Source organism: Gobius niger (genome assembly GCF_951799975.1).
Source record: "Gobius niger genome assembly, chromosome: 10".
In the NCBI taxonomy this organism is placed as follows: Eukaryota; Metazoa; Chordata; class Actinopteri; order Gobiiformes; family Gobiidae; genus Gobius; species Gobius niger.
In genome coordinates this window covers 23502141-23515876 of record NC_136861.1, presented here as the reverse complement: position 1 = coordinate 23515876, position 13736 = coordinate 23502141, and the positions used below count along the sequence as shown (strand labels likewise).

General features: G+C 40.1%; 2 protein-coding genes across 3 annotated transcripts; one reads left to right on the top strand and one right to left on the bottom strand.

Moving 5' to 3' along the window:
- Positions 1 to 305: 305 nt before the first annotated feature.
- gid4 (GID complex subunit 4 homolog) lies at positions 306 to 2124 on the top strand. Of its 2 annotated transcripts, none has more exons than XM_079565027.1 (6): positions 306 to 575; positions 842 to 901; positions 1111 to 1218; positions 1295 to 1396; positions 1471 to 1528; positions 1691 to 2124. In XM_079565027.1, the coding sequence occupies exons 1-6, from the start codon at positions 351 to 353 to the stop codon at positions 1702 to 1704; spliced, it is 567 nt and encodes a 188-aa protein (XP_079421153.1). In that variant the 5' UTR covers positions 306 to 350; the 3' UTR covers positions 1705 to 2124. The 2 variants fall into 2 exon arrangements, with proteins under 2 accessions (XP_079421153.1, XP_079421152.1); XM_079565026.1 differs by having other exon boundaries at positions 1471 to 1601.
- A 5386-nt stretch (positions 2125 to 7510) lies between these two features.
- Positions 7511 to 13595, bottom strand: tbl3 (transducin beta like 3). The gene is made up of 23 exons (XM_079564887.1): positions 13459 to 13595; positions 13293 to 13344; positions 13121 to 13216; positions 12990 to 13037; positions 12749 to 12890; positions 12562 to 12646; positions 12216 to 12386; positions 12061 to 12136; positions 11884 to 11980; positions 11593 to 11810; positions 11370 to 11511; positions 11032 to 11090; positions 10844 to 10950; positions 10634 to 10769; positions 10061 to 10300; positions 9908 to 9978; positions 9677 to 9833; positions 9530 to 9588; positions 8961 to 9064; positions 8489 to 8560; positions 8252 to 8410; positions 8075 to 8168; positions 7511 to 7934 (listed from the first exon to the last, which is right to left on the bottom strand). Exons 1-23 carry the CDS (start codon positions 13482 to 13484, stop codon positions 7574 to 7576), a joined length of 2772 nt encoding a protein of 923 aa, XP_079421013.1. The 5' UTR covers positions 13485 to 13595; the 3' UTR covers positions 7511 to 7573.
- Between the last annotated feature and the right edge of the window lie 141 nt (positions 13596 to 13736).

Sequence of the window (13736 nt, the reverse complement as noted above, 5' to 3'; positions counted from 1 at the left end):
ACATGACTTAAGAGAAACAGAAAAAAAAAGCAAAAACATACATTTTCCATCATAATAAACAGACCTCTCCATGGAGGGATTACAGGCCTACATCTATGGAGGCAGAGATTGAATTACACCTCTGTTGTCGGATGAACTCAGAGACTGTAAAAAATAACCTGAATGAACCTGAACTGCGTCTCGGCCCGAATCAAATACATATCCCATAATGCTTTTCGAGACACTGTCCAATACATTCCATGCGCTGGACAAGCACCAGCTTTCAGCCAATGAAATCGTGTGAGCCAGTGAGCTAAAATATCGGTCAAAGTTTTGCGTGACTGCTGGCTGCACTTTGGAAAAGCAAGTCCATGACGGTGCCGAGCGAGGACAGTTTTGTGCACAACATGCCAGTCCGAGCAGAGAGTCGCGGCTCCTCGGGTACGGCCTGCCCGCCCTCGGCCTCTCTTCACCCCCCTGCGCCGATCAACACACAGCAGCCCGGGATCGGCTCCACTCTGCTGTACAGCGGCTCACGGTTTCGGGGTTACCAGAAGAGCAAGGGGAGCGCGTATGACGTGGAGGTTGTTGTGCAGGTAAATGTGTGACTTATAGCACTTGTTTGTTCATTGTGGACTAGTTTTCATTCACTTTATGGTTGATCCTGAGTTGCCATAATATTGCTGACAGTAGGCCTAACTGATCCAATTTTGCAGGTAAAACTTATCATTTCATTAAAAAATCTTCAAATATATCAATTTACTTTGCTTTCAACTATGTCCAAGATTTGCTTAACATGACAATAAACTGGAATGATGTTTCTTAATACACGTCATACATCTGTAAAATGTGTCATCTGCAGCATGTGTCCATAAAGGAGTCCTACTTATGTGGATATCTAAAGATCAAAGGGCTGACAGAGGTAAGCATATGTGTGTCAGCTGTACTCATTACATTATGCAACATACAGAGGGGGGTCAGCCAAGCAGTTCTCCAATAGACAAGAAGCACGGTAACTTTTACAGTACCTACATGTTAAAAAATGGTACTTTTTATGTTAAGTTTTCTTTCACTTCCATTTTTCAAGGAGTACTTTTTATGCTTTATTTTTTCCGTCTTCCCCTTTTCAAGGAGTATCCCACTCTGACAACATTTTTTGCCGGGGAAATAATCAGTCGGAAGAAACCGTTTTTAACCAGGAAGTGGGATGCGGATGAAGATGTTGATCGAAAACACTGGGTTTGTACTGTATTGACTGCTGATGTTGTTCCTGTTGTGCATTATTAAACATTATTGAACTTTTATTCTATCCCAGGGCAAGTTTCAGTCTTTTTGCAAGTATGCCAAAAGCTTCAATTGTGACGGCTTTGAGTATGAAGCGTTGGAGAGGAGTGATTATATTTTCATGCGGTGGAAGGTAATGCACAATCGTGTTGACTATACTCTACTTGTGTTTATGACCTTTGGCCTCTGCTGTTCTGACCCCTTTAGGAGCAGTTTCTGGTTCCAGACCACACCATTAAAGACATCAGTGGCGCATCTTTTGCAGGTTTCTACTACATTTGCTTTCAGAAATCTACTGCCACTATTGAGGGTTACTATTACCACAGGAGCTCTGAATGGTAAGGATTTAAAGTGTTAAAGTGTTTCATTCATAGTATTCTATACTAATTATATTATTGCTTTTTTTTTTTTTTTTTTCGGATTTCAGGTTCCAGTCTTTAAATTTAAACATAATTCAAGAACACAGTTTGCCCATCTATGAATTCCGGTGACACTTTTTGGAATTGTTGGGGGAAAGGGACATTGCCTACTTTTTAGGCTCATGTTTGGACTGGACAGAGGGATTGACAAAGGGACTTTTTTTTCCTCCACATTGTGGAAATGTGGTCAGAAGCTGCAGAGGTGAATGTGAAATGGCAAAAGAGAAGATGTGCAGATCCATTTTTATGGTTTAATTTTTGCTGTTTTTATTCAAGTCTTATTTTAAAAGGATCGGTCTCCATGCAGTTTTGGGGACTTACTGAATTTAGTTGTGTTGGAGTTGTAAGAAAACCTAGTGATGTCCACTTTCAATTTGGTGTCTTATTTTATAATTGGGGCATTTGAAATCTGAAATGGGTTTAATGCAACAAAATTACACATTTTCCCCACTAGTAGGAAATCTCATAATAATAATATTAACTTTTTAGCCAAATTATTTATTGAAGTCCAGGTTTAGAATTGACAAAAATAAACACAAAAATAGATTTATTCATTAATAATATTGGCACCAACAGTATGCCTCATTAAAGCAAGTATTAAAACATCTTTCTTTTTTTTTAACTGTAGCCTTTTTACAGTACGTGCTTGCTTAACCTTATTTTTGCAAGTTTAGCAGCGAGTGTAAAGCTTCAACTCACAGCCCTAAATATTCACTGCCCTGCACAAATCCTGAGGTTCTGGTTAAGGAAATGTACTGCCATTATAATTTATATTGTGACAAAAGCCTTTAAAGGGAAAGTTAATTGAGTTGTATTCATATATGTGCAGCGAGGACACCCTGGGGCTGCCGACAGTTGTGGTTATGTTCTGAAATATGATGGATATAAAGATATTATGAACTGACAAATGTATGTGTGTCTATGTACTCGTCTAGTAGGCATTAGCAGTACTACCTAGATGTCCCTGATCAACATGTGCCCGAAATCTCTGGCACATCCATTAAAGCAAAACGTTTTGTAATAGTAGAAAGCTGCAGGCCCGGAGTCGATGATCAACTACGGTGCGGCGGATTCGCTGTGATAGTGCGCCCTCTACTGGTAGAAGCGGATCCACGACGTAATTATTTGCTAGTATTGTATGTTTTAATATGGAGCAGGGGTCTCGAACTCATTTGGGTCGTGGGCCGAAATCCAGCTTCCTCGGCGGGTCGGGGACCACATATAATAGTATTGAGAAAACTTTTTTTTTCCAATAAATGAATAATAATGAGCGGTGATTTTATAATAATGCTGATTTGGTCAAAAGTCGGACAGGACTGAAAACATAATAACAGCACACGCTTGTATTGCACTTGACAAGCCTGTGTCACAGGTTTCTCAAAGTACTGTAGTCATTGTTCATTCACTTATTTTTTATTTGATGGGACCATACATGTTAATGAACATACATGTCTTGGGCTAATTTGTGCTGCTATTGTAGCCACAGCTGCCCTGGGGCAGACCATTTACCATGTGGCTAGTATTTGTTATTTTTATCTTTTTGCTGGACACGTGGACTTTTTTTTCTTCTTTCCTTTTTTTAAATTTAATTTTCCCTCTGGTGGCTGAAATGGGCACAGTGGTTATTTCCTTTAAAGAATCATAACTCCACACAGGAATGGGCTAGACTTGTATTTATTTATTTTGACATACTCAGGGATTTGTGCTCTGCAAGATCGACAAGATTAAATCATCTGGCCCGCGGGCCACCAGCTTGACATGTCTGCTATAGAGGCTATGCAGATTCTATATAGAAATGGAAAGTCAAATGAGTTAACAAATCGAACAATAACGTAAAATGGAACACGTGCATTTGGGTCGTTAGGGTTAGATTAGGGTCAAGGGGTTATGCGTATGCTGTTCGAAGTTATGTCATTTATCAATCAACAGAAGCATCTAGTAACACTTTCCAAATGTGTTCATAAGATTTTTGTTTTATGAAAAAAGTTAAATCACTCCCCACGTGCGTTAAGATCAACTTCAACCATCCTAAACGCTGATCGGCCTAGATCCGTTTAATCCAGCAGAGGGCGCACTGTCACGGTGGCTCTGCCCCGGGTCCGAGTCTGCACCTTTCACCTACTCACTTTTTTAATGGATAGAAGGACACCCTCAGTGCAGGACGGAGCGCTACCGCAAAGCCTTCATCCCCACTGCTGTCAGACTGTACAATAAGACTGTGAAGTAACGCCGACTGTAACAAGTGAATTTCTCCTTTGTGAGATCAATAAAGGTTTAGGCCTATCTTATCTTATCTTAAACTGTATATTTTCTTTTAAGGATTCTGACCTTTTCGGTTTTATCTCTTACCAACCAGTTCTGCATTTTTCTGCCATCCTGCCCCGCTAAGCCGAACTCGTTTAGTTTTCCACGTAGGCCTATAGAAAGTCGCATACATTGTTTTGGGGCTTTACCAAATCTTCGAAACAATAAAAAGCCCGATTTTCCGGTGCTAAAAATAGACCACGGCTGATGACTGATGCCTGTTGCCGCACCTCCTTCTGAAGGGGTCACTGCCGCTCATAAATGCACCTGCAGACGCACCTGCAGCGCGCACAGTCCTGTTTGACGCTTCTCGATTTAGCGCGGGATTAAACTTCATTCCCTTTGAGATTTATGGAGCCCCAAAGGCACCCAATCAGTGTGCGCTTGGTCGGCGTGATGCACAAGGAGAAAAGAAAGGTAAATATGTTTTTGTTGTTGTTGTATCGTTTCTATTAACCTTAAGATGAGACCGATAATAACTTGTATGTTGTTTTGCAGATGTACGTGGTCTCCGTGTTTTGGTCAGACCAGAATGATATTGTGGTTTATAGAACTTTTCGAGACTTTCAAAAGTTACACGTGAGTATTTCTCTGCAACTCATCTTTCAGGTTTCAGATGGATAGTAGCCAAAAAAGCCTAAACAAATAAGATTAACATCTTACTCCAGTAGCAGAAAGTAATTTAAGTAGTCATCCAAGTAACTACACAAGTAAGAAACATGAGATTGTCGTTTTCGCGACAGACAAAACACAAAATATGAAAATTCTGATCTAAAATAGACCATTCAAATGAAATACAAAATGAATCATTTGACGAAATACAAAAAGATTCATTCATTGAATTTAAATTAAACCCTTGTCACTTAAAGATTTACTCTGTGAGAAGAGTTACTCAATGTTTTACTCAAGAATATTGTTATTTCATAATATTACTGAACCTAGCTGTTGCTTCAAAAAGTATAGTCCATGTACTTGAGTAAATGTAACAGTACCACCAGCCTCTGGTTTTATTTTTAAACCAATTACACTTCTTATTTTTAGAAACAAATGAAAAAGACGTTTCCACCTGCGAGCAAACTGAAGAAATCTGACAGAGTTATTCCCAAATTTCGCTGTAAGTAAACCTGTTAATGTACTGTGTAACACAAAAACAACGGCCCTATTGATAATTCTTTTCAGACAAAAGAGAGACGCGCAGTGTCCAGAGGGAGAGTCCAGCCAGGTCCCTGGTGCGCCTCAACTTTCTACAAAAATACTGCAATGACCTGTTGAGCTGTGACCCCAGGGTTTGTCAGTGCACAGAACTCGTCCAATTTTTTCACCCAAAACAGCAGGACCTCGAACCAGAGTTTTCCAAAAACAGGTGGGACACTGTCTAAATGTATAAGCATAACACATCAACAAAAACATACACAGGGAATTTACAAATGTACACTTTGCTTTGCTGTTAGCGAGTCATAACTGTTGTAGTCTGAAGTCATTCCTAACTTTCATAACACATTTCTAACATCCCAATTTCTCACAAGGATCAGATATGCAAGAACAGTTCATTAACTTTCAGGGTGCAAATCAGGGCTTTACCACCACAGTAATAACAACAACAGTAGTATACGATAAACAAAAAGATTCATAATTAGATCATAATAGATCACTGTAGTGCAATAAAGGAGGACACAACCAAATTAATTCCACTCCTAAAAATATAAGTTATTATAAACATTCAAGACAAAACTGTTTTAAATTGAATGATATGCAATAAGAAGAGCATTTTAATAGTAACATTTCTATTAACAAACACCATAAATCTCTCATCATTTTCAGCATCATGGTTATGCCATCGGAGCTCAAAGCCGATTTAGGCGGTGGACATGTGACACAACCATTTGTGACAGAGACATACTACTGCGTGGCCGCTTACGAGACGAAGGACACGAAAAACAAACCCTTTAAAGTGGCTGCAGATGAGAAAGTAGATGTACTTATTAAAGACAAAGCAGGTGAGAGATACACACTTTACTCTTCAAAGGCACAGTATTCATATTTCAGATAACAATGTCTGAATACCTTTTTGTACAGGGTGGTGGCTTGTGGAAAATGATGAAAAGCAAATGGCTTGGTTTCCTGCTCCTTATCTGGACAAACTTGAGGATGACAGTGAAGATGGAGTAGAAAGAGGTAACCCTTGAGATGTGTCATTTTACTGCAAGCATCTGTGTTAAGTGTTTCTACTCACCATATTCAATTTCAGGGACGCGCTATACAGCGATCAAGAGCTACACAGCCGCCAAAGACGATGAGATAACCGTAAGCATTGGTGCTGCGGTAGAAGTTTTGCAGCAGTCGGATAATGGATGGTGGCTTGTAAGGTAATGAACAAAATAAGGGCCTAATATTTGAAAGGAACAATTTAATAATCTTTCATATGTTTTGTTAGATACCAAGAGAAGGCGGGTTATATCCCCTCAGTTTACCTACGGTCCTACAACTTCCCACACTTTCATTCCCCTCGTCTGGAAATTCCTTCTTTGGGGCAGCCTTCCCAACAATTCAGCCGTTCTCAAGAAAACCTGCTGGTAATGCCATCATCCCGACCGTCTTCGCCGCATTTACTGCAGCCAGAAATCAAGCAGAAGTCTCGGTCTCTTAATGTCCTACCACAGGGCTCACCTACATCTGCAGCCGTGGTTCCAACTTTCAATGTGAATCCTGTGAACAACTCTGCACACTGCCATCCACCGCCAACGATTACAATACAAATGGATGAGGACGAGGATGATGAGCAAGGAAGAAGTCTAGAGAATTACAGTCGGGGAAGCTTCGACAGTGAAAGTGATTATAGCTTTGGCGATGACCTAAGTCTCTCGTCTGGGAGCTCGTCTCTAAACTTAAATGTCAGGGAGGATCAGCTTCGTCTCAGCCGCACACCTCAGCCCCCTAAAAGCACCCACCTGAGTCCTTCAACGGGTGCACGTTTGATGCCAAGTGTCTCAGATCCCAACCTCTACAAGGGTCCAGCGTCACCAAAAATCCCCCCCAGGCCAAAGCCACAGCAGATTATGGCCCGCTGCACTACCATCACCAAAAAGAACGCTATAATGGGACAACAAACCAACTGAAATGCGATGAGATGAGTTGTTAATTGAATTTTGCCCTCTAGGAGTGATGTGATCATATGTGGGACCAAAAAAACATAAACAGGATGGTATATGGATTATTATGGATTTATTTGCATATTTTAAGCTAACTGTAATCATGTTGACTTCATCAGGTACACGTAAAACACATTTTCTTTAAAAAAAAAAAAGATACTTTATTTAATAAACTTTTATCGAGTGAATCATGATCAGACAACAGCCAGAAGTGTTGGTAACAGTGTAAAAAGAAAGGAACTCCATTTCCTTCGAACTCAAAGGAAAAGATTAACAATAGTCTTGCAGATGATGATGATGCCAACAGGAACAGTCATACAAGCTTCAGTAAATCTATCTTATCTGGAAAATAATTTGGTCTTTACAACTGATGTGACATTTCCATAGCAGGTCAAGTTCAGTCCATTAATATTGATTATCTGTAGTCTATTTGTGTGGTCAGCTGGCCAATGTCTCGCATTGTGATTTTGAAAGAATATGAATGTCTTTAAATGCTGTGAGATCACCTCGGTCATCCTCCTGATCCTCGTCTTCTGAGCTTTCTTCACTCTCAGAATGATTCCCATTTGTTTGGGCACAGTCTTTATTTTGTCTCGTCCTGACGGCAGAGGCTTTGTTTGTGACACTAACCTCATCCATTTCAGCTTCTTCCACATCTGGGACATTTGTTTCTTCTTCTTCCTCACTGTCATCCCCCTGGTCTTCTTTATCACTGCCCCTCGGCTTTTCTGTGTCAATTTCAAAGAGGGGTCGGGCTGATCCAAAGGTAGAGGTGTCCATCTCTTCATCTTGGTCCAAACTAAATGAAAATATAAGAATATTTGCATTTACATCTACTCTTACTTTAACTGTCTCTAACTAAGGATAAACATCCTGGAGTTCATGTCTACTCTTTTTTCTACTCTTTTTTTTTTTGCGGTGGTGGGGTTAAAACTTTACCTTAGTGGTGCTCCAACCACTCTCATTTTCTGCCACATGTAGTTCAGAAACATGGACGACTGCAGCAAATGCCCAATCCTCTGCATGTGTCTCTCTGTGTGAATGGAAATAAACAAATATTGAGCCAAGAGGTATATCATTTTTGTTTGTTTGTAAGATTATTCTCTCCATTCTGACCCGTGTAAGGTATGAGGCCCTCGAGGTGCGCTCTGGCCCCCTGGTACTGCAGCAGCTCCTCAGGGGGCAGGTGCGTGAGCAGCACCCGCAGCACGGCCTGGGCCTGGAGGCAGTTCCGAGCGTTGGTGTTCCAGACCACGCAGAATCTGAGCAGTGACTCTGAGCGAACACAAGCAGTCAATTCACTAGATCATCAGTGGCTGCAACCAGGAAGGCATTAGTATTTTTTTACTTTACCTTTTTGATCCTGACGAAGTTTCAACACAGTCTTTTCCAGCAGCTCTTTACTGTCTTCTACTTGCCAGATCGCTAAAAAAATTCAATATGTTGTTTTTAAAATTGTCTTTAATAATTGTAAGAAAACCTCCACTAAATGCATGCAAAGTCAGAAAATATTAGATACCTCTCCTGCTCATGTTCTCGATATGTTATATGTACTATTTATGACGCAAGTGCTAAGAAAACAAATGGAATCTTCAGTATAAAAGCCTATTTCCTGGTTGTTGCCAAATAGGGCATAAAAGTAACAATGGAAGGATGGATTTTGAAACGGTGCGGGTCAACAATGAGCAACTAGGACAATAATACTTCTACAGAAAGATGAGAAGATAACTACAAACAATAGGATAGTGTAGCATGCATGGCTTGTTGTAATGCATCAGTGCTGACACAAGAACAACAAGAAGATGAGTCAGATTTAAAGGCATACCTTTGATAACCATGAGCACAGTGTGAGGCTGGTCCAAAGAGATTGCAAGGCCAAGGGCTTTCAGATACTTTTTTTCATGAAGGAGGTTTGACAACTCCTGTTGTCTGTCAACACAATGAAAACACAATAATGTAGGAGCAGCACACACTATACCTTTTTACTGCAAACTCTAGTTATAGTTGACCAGGCTGATTTTATATGAATAGTTCAGTGAAGTTGTAAATAGGAAGAACTTGAGGCTGCCCTTCACATAAAATGCGAGACCAAAACAGTGGTTTGTACTGCAGTTACACATTAAACAAAAACATAACTGATTCCATATTGAAGACACATGAGACCCATTTCTCTTCTGTTAAGCTAACATACATCAACTATAATAGCATTTCAACACAAGCCACAGGGGAACACACCTAGAGGAGTATTTGTTAACCGCATTATAATCGCAACACAAACAAAGCAACATTATGAAATTACTAAATCATAATGGAAAACCCCTTGAGATGTAAAATCTTGCTTGCAAACCGGATCCAGAAACCAAATTCTAATTTCTAATTTGACAAAAAACTTACTTGAGTATCTGGTCTTCCTGTTTTGCTTGTTCTTCTGCAAGCTCCACTTCAGTGACATCCTAAGTATTCACCAAGGAAAAATAATGTTGTCATATAATTAAGAACAATGTGAAGTGACACTAAGAAAAAATGTGACAGTGCAGTTACCTGCCACACAGTGATGTTGGAGTCAGCTGATCCTGTCACCATCTTATCATCCTTATGACTGTTGTGGAGACCCCACACTTTGTCCTGATGGGCATCCAGCGTTTTCACACACTCATTGGTTTTTATGGTCCAAAGCTTTACCAAACCATCAGAACCGCTGTGGAAAAGACATGACAACTTCAACATGGAAAATGAAAACTGCACCATATGTACAGGCCAAATGTAATTTACCTGGTGAGCAGCTGAGTGCCACGGCTTACAAAGATTACTTTCAAAACAGACGCATCATGTCCCTCAAATGTCTGGGGGAAGACGAGGTTAAAGTTTATTCCAGTAATTTAGCACAATCAAGACTTGCTTATTAGATGTAAAAAGGTCCTGAACCTTTAGACAGCTGAAGTCTTGCAGGCCCCAGAGCTTAGTGGTCCCATCCGCTGAGGAGGTAGCAAGCACCTGATCAACAGGAGAGAAACAAACCGCCCAAACTCCTCGCCGGTGACCCCGAAACACACCCAGGAGACCGAGGCCTCCGTCCACGGCCAGTGACCACAACTTAGCAGTGCGGTCTTGCGATCCAGAGGCAAGCAGCTTGTCATTAGGAGAAACTGCCACACTGTTTACATCCTGGGGGAAAAGAATGGTGGAAACATGATATCATAAGGACATGCAAATAAAGAAAAATAAGATAAGAAAATCAAATAAAGCATAGTGAGAATAAAATAAAGTAGGATAAAACTAAGCCACACTATAAATGTACAAACATACAAGCACTTAAAAACTGAGTTAAATACGGATTTAAAAAACTGTAAAATAAACAGGAGGTGCAAGCTACCAGGTCGAGCAAATACAATGGGGGAGGGGATCATTTTCAGAAATAATGCAACTAATACATGTTAATTTATGTCTAAAATTAAGGATGCAAATGTATATTAACAGGACAGGCATGCAGGTACTTACCTTATCGTGTGCTTTCTCAGTGGAGCGGGCTGTGAGCTGGTGGATCTCTGCTCCAATATCAGATATATTCTGCGGTAGATCCCACACCTTTACAGTGCAATCTTGACTGCCAGAAACTATGAATGATGCTTTCAATCTGCATAGACAAAAGGTTGTTATTTCATCTTAGTAAAGTTTAGTTGGTATATTATTATATTATTATGACCTTACCTGGAGAATGTAATGGAGCCCACAGCATTAGTGTGACTCAAGCCATAAGCCACACAGTGCACTTGCCCACTGTCACCGTCCATCTGCCACACACGCACTGACCGGTCCTAAAAGAAAAGGAAAACATCTCCATTATGATTGCTATTCTAAAACGTCTTATTACCACTGATTGTGGAGTTGATGCTGACCTTAGCACAGCTTGCAAAAAAGAATCCTTTTTTAAAGACGTCCAATGAGAGGACAGTATCTGTAAAAACATTGAACATACAAACAATACTTAAATACAGAATCATCTTTCTGTTTTAAAGATCGTTTTATTACAAAAAATAAAACTACAAAACCAATATTACTATAGTTTTTTTTAAAGTAAACTCAACCAAATATGTCTGTAATGTTTTTATGCATCCATTGTACAGTGTCCTTTTGAATAAAATGTCTAATCATTATCCTTATCATTATCATTATTATTAAATATCTGTCAAGTAGTCAAGTCCCTTGATTACACTGCCCTCTACTGGCCACTGACCTGTGTGTCCGTATAGAATCTGACAGCTGTTTGTTTGCAGATCAAATACTTTGAGTTGGCAGCTGTTTGTTGCCACCACAATGTGACTGTCTGCTTTCCCCAGAAATTTCACATCCAGCACCTCATCATTGTAACCCACAAACTGAAAAATAAAAAGGCACATCTCCAAGTAAGAAGTGATTCGAACAGGATTTTTAACCTTAACAGCAGACCTGGTCATCACCTGTTGTTGCGTGGTTAGAGCGGGCAGCTGATAGAGCAGTATGTTATGCTCAGCAGTGACTGTCGCGATCCTGGAGGAGGCAGGAAGGTGAAGCAGGTAAGTCAAGCTGCGGGGGTCATCCTCTTGGTCTTCACAATCATCAGAAGAGCTGAGAGTCGGGGGCAGAGCCTGAGTGTAGACACAACGGGCTGTGCTGGCGTCCCACACTCTTAACACACCTAAGGAGAGACATTTATTAAATGGATGAGATACGATAGCAGTTTAACATAGATTTAAGACATTTTTAAATACCTTTGCTTCCAGCAGTTATAAAATGCAATTCCTTGTTTTTCACGCCAATTTCAGAAAAGTCATCTTTTTCAGGCAGCAGCACTACACCTTCTACAGCCTGGAATAGAAATATAAGAATTTACTCAGGTAAATTGACTCAGGAGTAATAAAGCACCCAAGCAACCCCATGCAACCTACCTCATACACAGGAATAGCACGTTTGACTTTTTTGGTTTTCAAGTCCCATACTGTACAGATTTTGTCTCTTCCTGAGCTGCAAAGATGACACAAAACCACAAAATGAAACAAAACTAAACTATAACAAACTTAGCAATGTTGACCTGGGGGTGTACCTTATCATACTTTGGCCATCACGACTGAAACAAAGAGATGTAACAGCACTGTAGTGGCTTTGTAGCACGCACAGGCACTGACTGCTGCGAAGGTCCCACACTCTGATGCCACAGTCCAATGACGAGGAGAAGAGCTGCAGTCTGAGGGCATCTGGGTGAAACTGGACGAGGCTATAAAGCCAGATTTAAAATTACTTGTAAAAAGGTCTCTTATTTGTTAGTTTATTTGATTGGGACAAATTACATTTGTCGCCCATAGTGTTCTTGTTGTGTGGGGGTGTGTACACACGTATTTTTTTATCTGTTTAATACTGAGCAATAATACATTTTGTAGAAACGTACTTACTGAACAACACCCGATGACCCTTTGAGATTGTGGGTACAGTATTGCTTAATCACATCCCACACTTTTATGGTGCCATCACATCCTCCTGCAAATAAAGTTGTATGTATAAGTACTTAAGAAATATTGGTGAAGAACAAAGTGGAGTTGGTGAACAAAGCAGATTGTAAAACAATTGTATAAATGTAACCTGTGGCCAGGAGAGTAGAGGTCGAGTCAAAGGTCATACTGGCTACTGGTACATTGTGTATGGCCTTCCAGGAGCGTGTGCACTGAGCTTGTTTCCAATCCCACTGCTTCAGCAGGAGAGCTCTGCTAGCTGTGACCAGCAGCTGTAAAAATATATTAAAAGGCCGGCATACAAAGTCAATACTGTGACTACAACACAAAGTTGAAAAAAAATATGAATGAGCAACACATGTGTTTTAAACCTCATCGTCACAGCTGAGAGCAAATGATGTTATGTCCTCTTGGTCATCCTAAAATTAAAAAAAAACTATCAAACATCGCATGACAACGTTCAGTACAGAAAGATTCTGTGCTGGAGTGGAGAGTAACTCACGTGTTCAATTCTATGCACTATCTTTCCCGTGCATATTTCTAACACGTTGACATGGGAACCACTGATGCAAAAGATGTACTGCTCATCTTTGCTAACCTGAAATAAAAAAAGAAAGCCTTGTTGATATAAGTTACATACTGTATATCAAATATATATGTCAAAGACAGCTTACCTGAACCTTTCCTCCTTTATAAAATGGCTCGATCTTGCTTGAAACTTCATAGCTGCAAATAGACAACAAATTGACTAGTTACTGCATTGTTCTTAGCGCATTAGCTGTTGATAGCTAGCCAGTAATATGTAAATATTTGGTTGCAAGAATCATTTGTCAATCTTACTTTGTCTTGAATTGGAGGTTTGCCATAGTTTTTAAACAATCATAAATAAAACAATTGTCTGCTTTCTGGAAGATATCTGTTTTCACTTTTTCACTCGCACGTTGGCTTCAGTCAACACATCCCGCATGTCATAGGGAAGTCGGTCGCGCAAATTGTACGTCATCTGAGCGGACGAAGATGTGATTGGTTAGTTTTTACCATAGGTTTTTAATGTCTATAGTTTTTTTTTATAAACTGCTATAATATTGGGTGGTGTGACTGTAATCATAGTATTATCT

Excerpts from the sequence above, each read along its gene's own strand:
- gid4 (XM_079565026.1), top strand. The coding sequence starts at position 351 with ATGACGGTGCCGAGCGAGGACAGTTTTGTGCACAACATGCCAGTCCGA. Across the intron at positions 902-1,110 it reads AGATCAAAGGGCTGACAGAG|GAGTATCCCACTCTGACAAC; the intron begins GTAAGCATATGT and ends CCCCTTTTCAAG. Across the intron at positions 1,219-1,294 it reads ATGTTGATCGAAAACACTGG|GGCAAGTTTCAGTCTTTTTG; the intron begins GTTTGTACTGTA and ends ATTCTATCCCAG.
- tbl3 (XM_079564887.1), bottom strand. The coding sequence starts at position 13,484 with ATGGCAAACCTCCAATTCAAGACAAA. Across the intron at positions 13,038-13,120 it reads TAGTGCATAGAATTGAACAC|GATGACCAAGAGGACATAAC; the intron begins GTGAGTTACTCT and ends TTTTAATTTTAG. Across the intron at positions 12,137-12,215 it reads GATGGCCAAAGTATGATAAG|CTCAGGAAGAGACAAAATCT; the intron begins GTACACCCCCAG and ends TCATCTTTGCAG.